A 15,977-nucleotide genomic window follows, 5' to 3' on the forward strand; every position below is an offset into this window, starting at 1 on the left:
AGAGTGATCTTCGGAAATTCAAAATTTCTTTCACTACATTTATTATTATTATTATTATTATTATTATTATTATTATTATTATTATTATTATTATTATTATTATTATTATTATTAGTGTGTATTCTTATCAGAGACGAGAGCGTTTAGCTCTACGCTCATGATAAGGCATTTCCGAAACCCACTCTGATCACCGCCTTATTGATTGCATTTCAGCTATGCAGCATGTGTTGTATAAAAGAAGATTTGGAACAAAGCATTTTCTTCCACTTGTACTTGTAACATTTTTTTTTTTTAATTCCACTCTCAAGACGCTCCGTTCTCTAAAGCCCTGGGATCCGTTGGAGAAGGGTGGGTCTTAGAGTGAGGTAGAAGACGATATATATATTTTTTTGGCGCGCCGAGAAAACGAAATCTCGCCTCCGTAGCATTTTTTTTTTTTTTTGGCTGAACCGAGGTTTGACTCCAGACGGACTCAAACCCCGGTAAGGCTCAAAGAGCGCTATACACCGTCACTACTTCAACTAGATGGGAATGTACATTTTTTGTACAGTTTTCAACTCTATTTGCTGTTTTCACCTTAAATTGCCGGAGCTAATAAAGCACATGCTTGCGTTTCGTACATAAACAAATGCACTAACGAATGGCAATATTTTCGTGGATGATATTCGAGGCAATATGATACGAGGTTTAGACAACCTTCGTTTTCTGCTTACATCTCAGGAACTGATGAAATACAAACAATGGGTGTTCGTCCACAAGCAATGCACTAACGAATGGCACTATTTTAATCTTTAGTATTTGAAGTGAAGGCAGTGTGAACTCGACTCCCTCCATTTGTTTGCTTATATCTCCGGAGCCTATGAATCAGAATCGATGTGATTTCGTGCACAAATACTGCACTAATCAATGACAAATTTCATCGCTGGACAACACTTCCACGAGGATAAAGAGATCGAGATCGATGTTGAAATATGGCTTTAGCAGCTAGTGTTAGAATTCTATGAGTGTGGGACACAAAACTCTAGTGCCACGACTTAACTAGAGTTTGGACAGTGATAGCAATTACTTCGAAACATGACACCGTATCACTAAACGCATTGTGGTAGACACTTGTAAAATACACACTTTTTGAACGAATACTATACATTGTAACTTTACTTTCCGAATCCACCTCGTATTATAATGACACTGTGAGGTGGATATTTATCAGATTAATTGACGCCAAACTATGTAGAAGTGGAATAGACACTGTGTAGCTACATTTGATACCTTCATAGGGGGATCCTGGGAGGGAGGGTAGTTCGCCCTCCCCAGCGGCATAGGCACCAATGATGCAAAAGCACGGTGAGAGGGAGAAAACTTAGAATCTTTCACCATACCTCCTAGTCCACTCCCCAGTAGTCCGTCCTGAGAAATTGATTTTAAGTACACGGATAATACATTGTTGTTATTTAGACTTCAGCCTAGCCATAGAATCTGGTTTTGGGAATACTATGTCCAAAGAAAAGTGATTCAAAGGGAAACTAATTACCAATGACAGAAATAGTAAACCAAATGTCGGTTTCTTTAAAGTAATACAATACACAAAGCAACCTAAATTAGTAATTTAATACACAAAATTCACAGAAGGCCACACAAATTCATTATAATTTTATTCCTGCAGCTGTAGACTAGAGTCAAAGAAGGATAATGTAATCATCTGCTAATTTACATTACTTGTGCTGCCACCTGACAGCGCTCTCTGGAACCTACCTTTTGTTTCCGTGCAGTGGGAGATACAAGAATTCAGTGATCAGCCAGTGTTCGTGTTGTTAAGTGCCTCGCGCGGTTGTGGCCGATGTGTACAGACAGGTGTGAGGAGAGAAGTGCATGTTGTGTCAAGTCAAAGAAACAAAACAAACAGAAATAGGGTTTTTTTCTTTTTCTTAACGTAGAAAAAAATATAAAGAATCCTTAAGAACAACTCAATCCCATTGAATTAAAATAAGAAATAAAGAAGATTAGAAGGGGGAAGAAAAAAAAAAAACTTGTTAACTGTGGATATAACTCAGTGTTAAGATTGTTGACAAGTTTTGTGCGTGTGTTTTGGTGCAAGTGTCAACTACCGTTTGACAAGTTTTTGTCTTTTTTCGACTACAGTTTTTCTTCATTTCTACTATAAGGAAGATGATGATAACATTTTTTATCGTAAACACCGGCCGGTAACTGTGATAGTGTGTGTGTGTTAGAAAATAATATTCATTGCTTACACATGCATTGGACAACACAGTAATTCAATTTTCTGCCCCAAACATTCCTCTAAATTTCGTGTTTAATTTTTGTTTCTCTTTTGTTTATTTCGCGCTGACAAAAGTGATTTTTTTTTTGCCCTCATCGAGTGTAATTACAGTGCTTTTTTTGTTCAGAATATTAAGAAAAGAATCAAAAAAAATAATTTAATCTATAATTTTGGAAGAACTTCATAATAGGCATGATCGTGATTGTCAACCATACGAGTTTCCGTGCATATCATCTTACGCCCGTCACGTGCGTTTTCCGGCCTGTGTTCTAACAGGCTTCAGTGGGCAAAGGTAGCTGAAGTCAACAGGAACCTGAAAAACGCAAACATAAAAAATGCGAAGCAGCAACACAGCCAATAAACCTAATGGCAATGTACCCAGTAAGTATTTTTTAGCTTTATTTTTGTTAAAAGCACATATATAAAACAAATGTGTTTTTATGGAAGTCACGCACTGTACTTTTTTTTCTTGTAATATTTTTATTTATATCTTAAATATTCTTCAATAATTACATGTAATAGGCAGCAACTTCCAGAGCTATTTCTTATTCCAAATCCGTTCGGAAGAGCCAACTTGTATTTTTGTTTTAAATGTCAGTCATAGAAGTTTATATATTAAGTGGTTCTTTCCTCACTAGATTGACGTTTCAGTTCGTTAAACATCCAAAGACCTCTAGGGGACAACTTAAATACATTTGATTCAGGTTTGAGTAACTATTTCCTGACCACATCTGTGTAAGAGAACATGTTTTAAGTTTTTCGATTTTTTTCTTTTTTCTAAGCCTTAAAGAGTGATTCTCCAGTTAAGAAAATATTAAGGATGATACATTTTGTTATTTCGTCCAAGGAGGAAATATCAGAGGTTTTCGCAATATGATCTAACCGAGATTCTTGTGAAAATTTATTGTTCTCAGGCCGGTAGCCAGCCCAAAAATGTAGGGGGGGGCGGTAGAAGTTAGGGGGGGGCATACAATTATATTATAGTTCATCACCATATTACAGTTCATTTGCAAGCCTACCGTGAAAATTTTAGGGGCGGCCCTCCTAACTCCCTTGGATACGGGCCTGATTGCTCTCGTGTCGTATAAGCAACTAACGTTACACGTGTCAAATACAGCAGTGCCATTTCACCTTTCATATATATATTTCCAATTCGGGCGAGGCAGAAAAAATATCCTCCTTTACAGAACCAAATTACAACCCTGGTCCATTGTGGTGTTTATTTGGGGAAAAACGTGCCTAAGTTAGAGAAAAACAAGTAACATGCTTATGGAATGGTTTTGATAACTTTTACCTCGTACAATTTTCCTCTCTCTTCTTGGAATATTTTAGCTGTAAGCACTCGTTGTTGCGGGGCCTTAATTCAGAAACTTGATTTAAAAAAAAATAAAAATAGTAAGCACCCGTCATTGGCATGTCTTAATTCAAACCCTGGATAAAAGGAAATTTCATTGCCTAGATATTTATCCTGCGCTGTTCTGTAAGCCTGCACAACGGACATGTAATGTGGGTTGCTTACAAGCAGGCATTCTCAGAAATGTCAAGCAACGTGCACAAATTATCGCAAACATTTTGATTCTCCACAAACCTGATCACCACCCCGAGCTGAAAATAAAAATAAAAAAAAAAAAAAAAAAAAAAAAAAAAAAAAAAATTAAAAGATACAGACTTCGTAGGCGATTCGATCTGGTGACCCCTTGATCGCTCTAGGTGATCCCTTTCTATGCGAAAATATTATGACAGACCTACACACTGACAGATAGACAGACACACATTATTTTATTATTAGTAGGATTATTAAAGATAACCAGGATTACTGTTGCTCTTGAAGGAAGACGCATCGTTAAATGTTTAAATTTTATCGCTACTAGTTAAAGAAAGAAAGAAAAGGCTTCGTAGAACTTCAGAAAACTGTATTCAGAAATTAGTGCGTCTTGTAGAGATATCATTTCAAGTTCTACCTATGGGACTTACCTCAAGAACCGCCGTGACCATGATAAAAAAACGCAAAGTTAATGGGATTACCTCTTATTCTCCTTCAAGTAAAGCCGTAACCAGCAGTGAACGTTAGGAGGATAATGTAAAACTTACCGTTATTTTACATTATTTACAGGGTTAGGGAACATTTTCGGTTAAGGGGTTCGTGGAAATCTAGTAGAAAATAACATGCTGGAGATTTCGGTCTAAATGTGCATTTAACATATGAATTAGATTTATGAATAGGTCTGAGGATATTTTTTTTCTTCCGAAACCTCTGTGTACTCTAAAGAAAGAACGGACAATTTATTCGAACTAGTATACATTTAGTCTGATTGAAAATCAATATATTTCGTTAGGTTCAAATTAGTGATTTTAGATTAATAATGTTACGTACAGCACTTTATTGGCTTTATTCAAATATGGTACACTACCATAAATATAAGGTCATAGGGTCCAAAAGAATTATGTAATAATTATTTGAAAATAATGCGAAATATTAAGAATATCTGGCTAAAGCATTAAAAATAACAGCTTCCCGTGCCTTTTGTTTACCATTCGGAGTTGTGGGGATATTCTAGTTCAATACTTCTAAAAACTTATGAGGTTGCAATACGACAAAGATAACAATACTAAGTAATGTTATAACATGCTTATTTATTAACATTTCAGATACAATTGTCTAGTCAAGAAACTGCAAATATTGAATAATTAACCTCCTCCCCCTCCCCCCCAAAAATAGAGAAGGAAATCGTCTGAACCTGAGGGATATCAACCCATCAGTCAGGTAATTAAACTGTGGAGAAACTGAAAAAAAAAAGCATCAGTCCGGCAATGGGATTCAAACGCAAGATCTCCAGGTTGCGTAGCAGCAACTCTGATCATTTTCTACGCCCGCTCGGCCTTATAACAGAAATGGGAGATACTTTAGTTCATGGGGAAGATGGAAGTGGGTCTGGGAGCTAAAACCTTAAGCGGATACAGACTATAAGAAATACAACATGCGCAAATGCATTATCAAAAATATGGAAAATAAAATGTATCAAAATTACATTTCTTGGTATGTTGTAAATAATGTATTTGTTTATAAGGTGTATTTCGTACTATACATGGATTTATGTAATTCAGTTAGGTATATGCAGATTTTATTCAGATCAACCGTGTTGTAAGAGTCAAGTTATAAAATACTCCGTTTTAAGCTCAAAGTGTATGATCATATGATGCAATTCTCTGTTTCAAGTCTTTCCTGTTACAGTTGTTTATAATTGTCTCTTACCTTTTTAAAATCAGAAAGATAATAGGAAGGATATCATATATATATAAATGGCTTTAGGATAATAGGAAAGATATTATAATGATATACATTATGATTTATTTATTCTTATTGGGATTCGGAAGGATTTTTTTTTTAAACACACACACACACACACACACAGTTCCAGTTAGGCATATTTAGTAATCAATGGTTCCGTTGTTGTTTCCGGTTTCAGTAATTTTTACTTGGCTTATAAATATTTCTTTGTATTATCCTTACACGTTCCAATTGGACTTTCCGAAGATTTCATCCACAGGACGTTAAACGTATTTCATGTTAAAGTATCCAAGAAAGACGTTGGAATTAAAGTAAATAATAATTGCAAATATGTTCTTTGAGGGAACTTGCTCCTTCTATAACGGAGTCTGTGTTTCCTTATATAAGTTTCAGTTGTTGTTTTAGAGAAATAGGCTTCTATCAAAAAATTGCCACCCAAGCGATTACGACTAGACCCTTTCCCGTCCCATCGTTTTTTTTTTTTTTTAAATTTATATGACGATGGCAGCAGCACGGTCTGTGTTACGTATTTGTGTAGGAACGTACTTTGGTTGGTTTAGAGTTTAACATCCCCTTTTATCGCTGAAGCTATATACCGGTAAGACGCTACAGCTTAACGTGTGAACCGAACCACATGAACTCTCAGTGGGACTTGAATCCGTGTCTTCGGATTCCCGCACCAAAGGCGCGTACACTACATATGTAACTCTGAAAACTTCATATTGTGTAACACGAAGTAGATCTGGTTATAACTCATTGTTAACTGTTAGACTGAGGAAGGTGGTAGTTGTCGTTTCGTTTGATTTCAAACTCTGCTCCGAACAAGATCTTCTTTCTAGACGACGTAAGTATACACCTATCAGACACTTTTATTGCCAATGAACTCTGATTTCATCTAGAGTTACCATAACTAACTATCACTATGGCCTATGGAATCCCGAGCTTCAATGCTGCGTTCACAAAAGCTCTCCATTAACATCTGTCCTTAGACAACTGGATCCAGTTTCTACGTTGTATTCCTACTTCTACGAGATCCATCTTAATATTGTCCTTCCATCTGGACCTGGGTATTCTTAATGGTCGTTTTCCGATTGGGCTCAATTAAAACTTTGAGGATTACTATATAACAAACTTTAAAAAATAAGAGAACGTTTTAAAATTTCACTAAAGGATTCAAATTAATCGTGAATGTTAATGGTATAGCGAGAAGCAGTAGCATCATTTTAAGTTTTGCCTGGGGAGAGTAAGATTCTGCACCAATAAAAATAGAGCTTCATAGGTGATTGTCCTTCTGCCCTTCCCCAGATAACACCCCCTGGCGAGAAAATATTGTTTCTATAATTGAGTTCTTACAGTATTGATTACAGAAATATTATGAATTTTGAAGTTGAAATCGTTGTCTGTATCCGAAAAAGTAGGACATTTTCCCCATTTTCTATTTTAAAAAGTAATAGAAGCACTAGGACCACTTTTAGGGCCCGAAAAAGAGGACATTCTCGTGTAAAAGATAACGTCTGGGAACGCTCTATTCATTAATAAGAGACTTTTTGACATGCACCGAAATACCAAAAGTCCCTGGTTACAGCAACGTAAACAAAAGATTTCCCTTCGACTTGAGACTTTATTCCATGCCTCTAAATATGAGTATTCCAGTGTATGCGACTAAAATGTATTTTTAATGTAAGCTTGGTTAAGACTGAGTATCCAATGATTTGCCATATAATCATTTAACACTTGCATCTAGTTCTTTCCTGTTTGTATTTAGTAACAGCGTTAAATATGCGGAACACCAACAGCCTAACCCTTCCTTGTTGTGTTAGCAAGGTTATTAGTTGTATAATTCTTTTCTTAACAGGTTTAATAATAAATGTCCGCGTATCAGTGGAGGGTGGAAGTGTTCGTTCGCTTCGGCCAACCATGATTCCGTTTCCCGACTCACGCAGAATAATAAAAAAGACTTTCCGAAGTATTTCAATCGAAGGTTCTTCCTTCTGAATACGTTTCAACTGACGCCTCACGTTCAAGGACAAGGCGATACGAACGTCCGTCTTTAATAATCAATGTAATAATAAACTAAAAGCATGCACTTCAGTGTAACAGTATGTGATAATTCCGTAAAATACAATGTAAATCTTGTTGGTTATTTTTTTTTTTCTTTCTTTCTTGTTAATGTCATAGTATACTCAGTGCCTTTGCTTATTATTTTTCGATGCGATGTGGTCTTTCCAATGTAGCTTGAAGCTTCCAATCATTACGGAAAAAAAAAAAACATTGATATGACTCGTAGTGGCATCATAGTGGCGTTGTCGTCTGGAATTGGTAATAAATAGAAGGCACTGTCATCTTTATAATAGCACCGAATAAATTTTAGGAACAAGCTCCCTCGGTACTATGTGGTTAGCTTACGCGTCTTCTGCGTGTGAGACATGGATTCGATTCCCGATCTATCTATATCTATATCTATCTATCTATCTATCTATCTATCTATCTATATATATATATATATATATATATATATATATATATATATATATATATATATATAGAGAGAGAGAGAGAGAGAGAGAGAGAGAGAGATTCATAAAAATTTATCTGACTACAGTCCTATCAAATAATACTATACCTGCAAGAAAGCTTCAAGAGTGTTATTTTCTTCCTTCATTAGTTTTTCATTCTTTTTTTTTTTTTTTAAAAAAAAGAAATCAATCACAAAATTCATATATTACATTATCACCTAAACTAACAAAACGATGGTAGAGCTTAAAGAGTCTAGTACGCATATGAAATATTATGGTGTGGAAGTCTTTGGCTCTCTCGAGTTATGGGTCATCAAAGCTGAGGTTTGGTCAAACTTTCGCAGAAAGGTATCTCTGATTGCTATTTAGAACAAAAATATGGAACATACATGTGGAACAAAGCAATGTCCTTGAACATTAATTTCAGGCATACCATAAAAAGTAAGATTGTTGAAAATATGCGTATCGCAATGTTGTACCGATAATAAAAAGTTGCTTTAAAATCAATAAACGACAAATGAAACATTGCCCCAAATAACGCTCTATGACAAATTTTGGAATTTTCTGAGTCATTAGGGGAATCATGCTCTAGAGAACATGACTGACATTCTGAAAGACTTGTTTCTCAATTGACCAACATATGGCACTAGAATACTCGGAAACAGAGTGGAGCTATGCAAGCATACAGTTTTATTCATTTTTCGCGGTGGGGGCCGCGGTGGCTCAGTAGTAAAGCGTTCATCTATGGTGCATGGGGTCCTTAATTCAATCTCAGTTCGCGCCACGTGAGCTTTGTGGTGGACAAGCGTCGTGTGCGTGGGCTTTCTCGAAGTTCTCCCGTTCCCTTCTATTTTCTTCATTCCACCACTTCATTCATTTCTCATCGTCAACGTTTCCTTTAGCCTAGACGGCATAACCATAGGACGTAAAACCTTAAAAGAAGGAAAAATTTCATTTTTCGCGGTTTCACTGAAATGTGCCATGCAATGTTATTCAGAAGAATGCAAATTTCTGTTTGCAGTAAGGAAATTTCCTGGTACTCAATTCAGTGTGCATACTTAAGTATTTGGTTTATATGCTAAGATAGTTATCCAGTCACAAAAGATTTCAAGTTTAATGTTTTATTTTCAACTTTGTAAACTACTTCCAATCAGGTTGTGTAATATAAATTTTACTATGTCTAATACTTTTTTAAAAAATAAAAAAGAACTTGACTAATGGGAACTTATCGAAATTACAAAAGGTATCCCAAAAAAGTTCCAGATGAAAGTTATGGTGAAATATCTGACAATTGCGGATGCCAATTTCTCACTATAAATTTTCGAAGTATTATCTGGAAAATAGATATTTCCTTGTAAATTTATTGTGAAAGTTTGGCGACTAACAGTTGCTAGTTATTTCACAGGTACATTCACTTGCATTTTTCAACTGCTACAGTTCTATACGAGTACCACCAGATAGTAAGGTTATTTTCATGCATTCTAAGCTATGAATCATGCATCGGACAAGCTGTGAGTCAGTATGCGAACATTATAATTAGTACTTTCTCTTTCATTGTATTGTTATTTGATACATATACAAATACGTACATTTATTGCGCTATTAATTTAACCGGGACGCTTTGTATCTCTAATAGTGATGGGTTTATTATTAATTTAAATGGGAAGTTAGCAACAATAAGTCTCGCCTTGCTCTCAGTTACCATCAACTAAAGACAATAGAAAACTAATTATCAGTTTTCACTGTTTAGATGACTAAACCTCTCATATCACTTTCAACCAATGGTGTCATACCCCCGCCAAGAGCTTGAAAATAATTCCTCCCCAAATTTACCATTATTTTACTTTCCCTGCCAAAAAAGCAGGCGTAGAGACCAGAGTTGCTTGTGACGAAACCTAGATAACTTGCTTTGTACTTTATGTTTTATTCAATTTCGAAACTTTTTTGCCGTTCTTAAAAACATCTGATTAATTAAAGTACAATTATTCTATGCCGTTTTCATTGAATAAATATATCCCCGAAAAAGTTTTATAGTTGTAACCTGCGGCCTATAAACTTGCCTGTGCACTTTTCGGCTTATGTCTTTCATCTTGGAATACAGAATTTCTAAATTAATTACAAAATTTAACACTATGCTCAAATTTACTATCATTCGACAATATCAAAAGGGAGAGGATCAACCCATCTAGAAATAGATGTCATATTTAAGTTTTCTTGCTTTCCTACTTTGTTATCATATGTGGAAAAATTCTAATGAACAAGTGAATGTTGGAGTAGTATTATTACTATCTTTATAACAAAAGAGTTGTTCATTTATCACATTTACAAGTACTTGTAACATTGATACCTAGCTCCTGTATATCGAGATAGTCCCATACTTTGTATATTGAAGTATTTCAGTGTATGTTATGCAAATACAATATATCTACAATATATCTGTTACCGAAATCAAATTTCTGGTCTCTGTGTAAGGTCAATTTTATAATTATTATTAGGACAAATTCATTCACAGTATCTCTAACACAAAAAACTATATTGATTACCACCATTTTCAAAAAGAATTTTTTTACTTCCAATGAAATTTTAAATAATCTCCATATACAAATTCGAGAAATTCTTGTAGTAGTTCGCAACTTAATTTATCAATAAGTTCCGTCGTTTAGTGATTTTGGTATTATATAAAGATGTACATCAAACTTAGAATTTGGCATAATATGCATGATTAACTAATTCTTGAAATTATCCCTTTATGGACGGAATTATTTTCCTGTTGAAGAAAAAAGTTGTTTTCGGTATCAAGATGTGATCCACACTGAAGACGCCAGGCTTCGCTACTTGTCAAATATAATCCTCGAAACGTAACGGATATGAAACGTTCGTCGTTTCGAATAAAAAAAATGCTCGGGCTTGCAATACAACAATGTGTTGAAACGTTACAAATTTGTTTTTGTCGTCCATATCGGGTTAAGAGGCAAGTTGCATTCACCGTTAAATGTCTGAAAATTTAACTTGTAGTTTTATCTTTTCTTAAGCCTTTTTAATTTCTTTTAGCCTTTAGCCTTTAGATCACAATACTTTGTAATTCTGCATCAGTTTGATTTATGAAGTATATGCAAACAAAATATACTTGCACTTGGCATAGTCGAGCTAACTGAGACATTCAATCTGCGGTAGCAAGGCCTATTCATCATAGGCTCAAATTCCGCTCAGGGTATTGGTTTACATATCACCCTTTCACCATTCTTTTCATTATTACCACACATTTCTTATCGTCTCCTTTAGCCTAAAGGATAATTCGTGGGACATAAAACTAAAAAATGCAATAGAGTACAAAGATATACCTCAATAGCCTCAACGGTGCTAATGTTTGAGTAATATTTGTGGAATATGCTTCTTTTCTACTAATTTCTTCAGTTGGAAATATTATTATTTTGCTATATCTGTTTCCATTGAATAGAAGTTATACTTGATTTTGTTTTCTTTTTAATGGTATGGTTCTCCTAGATCCGAATCGCTGAGGCGTATGTTTCTGGTGCGAGTGATCCGAATTGAACACAGAAATTTTGTTTGGGCACAGAAATGTTAATATACCATTGTGATTCACTTGATGAGGTGATATTATATGCTGACTATACGTAAGAAAGTTCTGTTTGGCATGCCATAGCTCTTCTTGAACTGTATCACTTAGATTTTTCTCATTAATATGATGAAATACGAAAAAAATGAAAATAGATGGATATGTAGTTTATATTCGTTTCAGCACCGAAACTATCTTAAATATCTATCTACAACTTCATGTGGGATCCGAACAGTAGTGTCATTTCAGATTTTGCTTCCGGAAGGCAAGATTCTCACCGGCATTGGAAATTCATGGGTTTATTAATATAATAGTATACAATTGATTTTCAAATATATAGCCTATTTCTCAAATTAATGGGGGAATTGCCAATTTTCGTTCAGGAAACGTTAGAATTTTTGATCCGCAGCTTCAGTTTAGAATTTTTGATCCGCAGCTTGAGTTTACTCTGCTTATTAGTAAATATCTGTGGGTCGTTCATTCAAAACTTTAAGCACAGATTTTAAAAGGCAAAATGACTGTTTGGCCAAGTATGTGAGACATCGAGTAACGGGATATTCTATTTATTATATTGCAGCAATCACATATGGCTGTCACGAAACATGCTAGTAATATTTTTTTAAAAGCAGAATTCCATTGCTTTTACGTTTTGTACTCATACTTTTATTACACGCATGATGAGGACTTGTTAGTTTTTAGTACAAAATATTTAAGTTCAAAAGATGAGTCACCGCGAACAAACATAAGTAATTAAAATTACCGCTATCAATTTGTAAACTATATATATTTTTTAAAACAAAATGTTTTTGTGCTTTTGATATGGTTTGCATGATAGCATGTAATTTTAGTGTACATAATAGCACATGCAAAATACTGAACAGTGTTCAGAACAAGAAACCATGCGTTCATACTTTGGAACGGTCTTTAGGTAATGATGAACTTAGCAGAGAAGTCATACTTGCTTGAACAAGAATCGAACCCTGCTTGAAACTGAAAATTATCCTTTGCAAAAAGAGTCACACTTGACTACCATCAAAATTGGTCACGTTAATCATTATCCTTACTGTATACGTATACGAGGTCTCAATTACTTTATATGCTAAGATACATACAGCTGATATATGAAATAATTAATCACGGTTAAAATTCTGTAACGATAAAAGACTCTAGTGTAAACTTTTACAGTTACGAGTTACGCGACCGTACCAAAAAGTTCTCAGAATATAATGCAGATACTGAAAAAGTAATGTTTTTTATTTAACAACGACAATAGTTGAAATGCACCATCAAGACATAACAAAAGAATTGTGCATTATAAAATCTCGTATATTGCATTTTACTTTTGATGGGCTATGGCTTCTTCTTTCATGCAAATTAGTCATGCAAGTCTTTTTTTAAAGTGGTTGATGAGTTTATGGTTAGTTAGGTGAACACTTTTTTTTGTATTACGTAAACTTCATTTTTATTTTTTCTTCCTATCTCTCGTACATGTTTGTATTCTTTTTCTTTTTTAAAAAAAAAATACGTATACAGATTAATCACTTTCGTTGAAGTCAATGAACTCTTACTTCCATTTTAAGACATCACCACATTCATTTATTAAAGATGAAATATTAGCTGGTCTCATTGATGTGTGTAAACTCACAGATTCTTCCTCTGTTCTCGATCGAGGATTGTTTTTGATCGCAAAGCTCTCGCCTTTGTTTGCGAGCGGTCCCGGGTTCGATTTTCGGTGAAGACACTCGGTCGAAAAAGAGTAAAAGCTTTTTCAGGTCAGCCATTCTGAGTGAGAGTTTCCTTGGTTTTCTTAATTCACGTCAGACTAATGCCGAAATTGTTTCTAACATAATAGTCCAAGGGTGCTTCCATTCTTCCCCATTCTCTTCATCCTCCCCAATTCCCCACATAGGAGATTATAGAGGGACGTTATCTCTTATACAAGAGGTGGTAAAATGGAAGGAGATGCCGAAAGCCCAGAAATTTAATTCGTAATCTTAATCTTAATCGACCGATAATTGATGTGCAAGGACACCTCAATTATTGCGGTTATTATTGTCACGAACAATGCGCGTAATTTGGGGGAGGGTAGGGAGTAATTGCCTCCTCCTGAATTTGAGACACATATGTTTTAACCAACTGTATAGCAATATAGTAAAAAAAATGAAATTCTTGTGTGAGTGGAAACTTTTGCCCCCCCTCCCCCACTGGAAAAATCTGAAATGACGATGCTGTTATAAAAAAAAAAAAATACTGCAATAATCGAATCTGTGATATAATTCGCGTAAAATGGGTAATCTAAGAGTAGGTATGTTAAAGCATAGTTTACTCTAGAAAGTTGAAATCGTGCAGAAAGAAAAAAAAAACTTTAAACCATTAGATAAGTATTTATTTCTGCATATTTACAATTACAGCTAGTGTGAGTGATGGATTTTGATTATTTTGACGTTCCTGCATATTAACTTTATGTGTTTAGTACGGCTCCCAGACGTCTCCGTTTCCCCGAAATAATCCCGGATTTACGCAATCTGCCCCGTAAAACTTGTTCAGAACTCCAAACGCCCTGGTTTTTCTCCAAAATATAATTAAATATCACATTAGTGCGATATTTACAAATACCGCTTTTATTAGTATTATAACCTACCATCAGTCACTCATTTATGGGGAATGTTGACCTATTATTTCATTAATATTTCAATAAAAAGCAAGTGTATAACAATGACTGTAAATTTTCATAGAATGTTCAAGTTTCTAGTGTGAAATTTCATTTCATAGTTTTTTAAATCTGAAAATCTGCAAGCCTTATAATTAAACCATCTTCATTACTTAAATACATTATTTTTACCTCAGTTTTGTAGATTTATAATAAATAGTATTTATGTATTTATCAATTTCGTACATGATATACATTTTTAAAAAAATCAATTGTTTGATTACCAGAACATCCTGCGAGTTATAAGCCAACTTTTCCACAAGTCATCTATATAAATAAAAATAAAAGTGATCATGTTTGTGACTTAATAACTTTTGAACCACCTGACCGATCTCAAACAAATTTTCAGTATGGATAAGGTTCGGTGAAACTGTATCACTTCAGTTTGACGGTGAAACTTAGGCTAAGGGAAGATATATATATATATAAATGATGGAAAATAACCGATATTAGTTCCGAATCCATAGTTTTCGAGGTCGCTCAGGTGAACAGTGACACTTCCCATGTCGTTTAAATCCAAATTCAGCCCCGCAACCTGAGGGAGGGAGAGATACACAAAATGATCGAAAATGACCAATATCAGAGAGCGCTTCAGTAATAGTAAAAAGTGACTGACTAACGGAACATATTACTATTTTTTTCTTATTTTAACCTAGTGAATCGGGTAATTGGCGCTAGTAGAGGATAATTTTGTATTAGCCTGCAATTTAAGATTATAGTTGTATAATAATCTTAATATGCTTCTATTAAGATTATAGAAAAATCAGAACAACAAAAATCATTTTCAAGTATTCACAATGCCCCACCAAGAATGTTTTTTGCATGAGAAGCAACACACAGATTTTCCAACTTCACTTACGTACTGGGATACACAGTAATTATAATTATAGCTACAAGAAACACTGTTCCAGCAAAAGTTTGTGTAAGGAATTCATAGACTTAACGTATCTCATCGTTTCGTATCAAATTAAGACTTTTTAAATCTTAGTAGTACTATTTTGTGCAACAGCAGACTAACTCACCTTAGATGAATGTGAGAAATTTGCAATCAAAATTTCACAACACTAATATTTCTAGATAGGGCTACATAAACTTCCAATATCTACGCGTATTATAATAAAATTTTAAGTTTTTCTTTTTTTCTTTTTTTAAAACGAAATTGACCTTTTTCCATTCTTATTTCCAATAGTCGAGCATAAAGGAATTTTGCTTATCTTATTTTTCTGTGCATCCTCTCTCCATGTTTCTGCCCATTTTGAACTTTATTTGGCCTATATTTGGAGTTAATTATTTATTTTAAATACTGACTTCCCATTATTAATTTATCATTTTTTATTTTACGTTTCTTCATTGGGATGTATTTTCAGAAATATAAAGCATCACGATAAACAAAACGCTAAAGCTGTTACAGTTCAAGCTTAGTTCACATGATTTCAACGTCTAATACTGTTTACTTACTGTGCCATCAAGAAATATCAATAGCCTATACGCATAGTGCTGGTGCATCAGAACAAAGTTTGATTGTTTGTAGATATGATTATGACGATTCTAAGTAAGACCGCATTGCCACGTTACATGAAACTTGTAGCTGTCATAAAAAGAAATCT

General features: G+C 34.4%; 1 protein-coding gene across 1 annotated transcript in view; it reads left to right on the top strand.

Moving 5' to 3' along the window:
• Window positions 1-1,785: 1,785 nt before the first annotated feature.
• Window positions 1,786-15,977, top strand: part of LOC145662857 (calpain-9-like) — a 412,792-nt gene continuing 398,600 nt past the window's right edge. The window contains exon 1 of the mRNA XM_081728793.1: window positions 1,786-2,659. Coding sequence (XP_081584919.1) covers window positions 2,614-2,659 — 46 coding nt within the window. The 5' untranslated portion in view covers window positions 1,786-2,613. The remainder of the gene's footprint in view (window positions 2,660-15,977) is intronic.

The sequence above is a fragment of the Thermobia domestica genome, chromosome 10 (genome assembly GCF_964235325.1).
Source record: "Thermobia domestica chromosome 10, izTheDome1.hap1.1, whole genome shotgun sequence".
NCBI lineage: Eukaryota > Metazoa > Arthropoda > Insecta > Zygentoma > Lepismatidae > Thermobia > Thermobia domestica.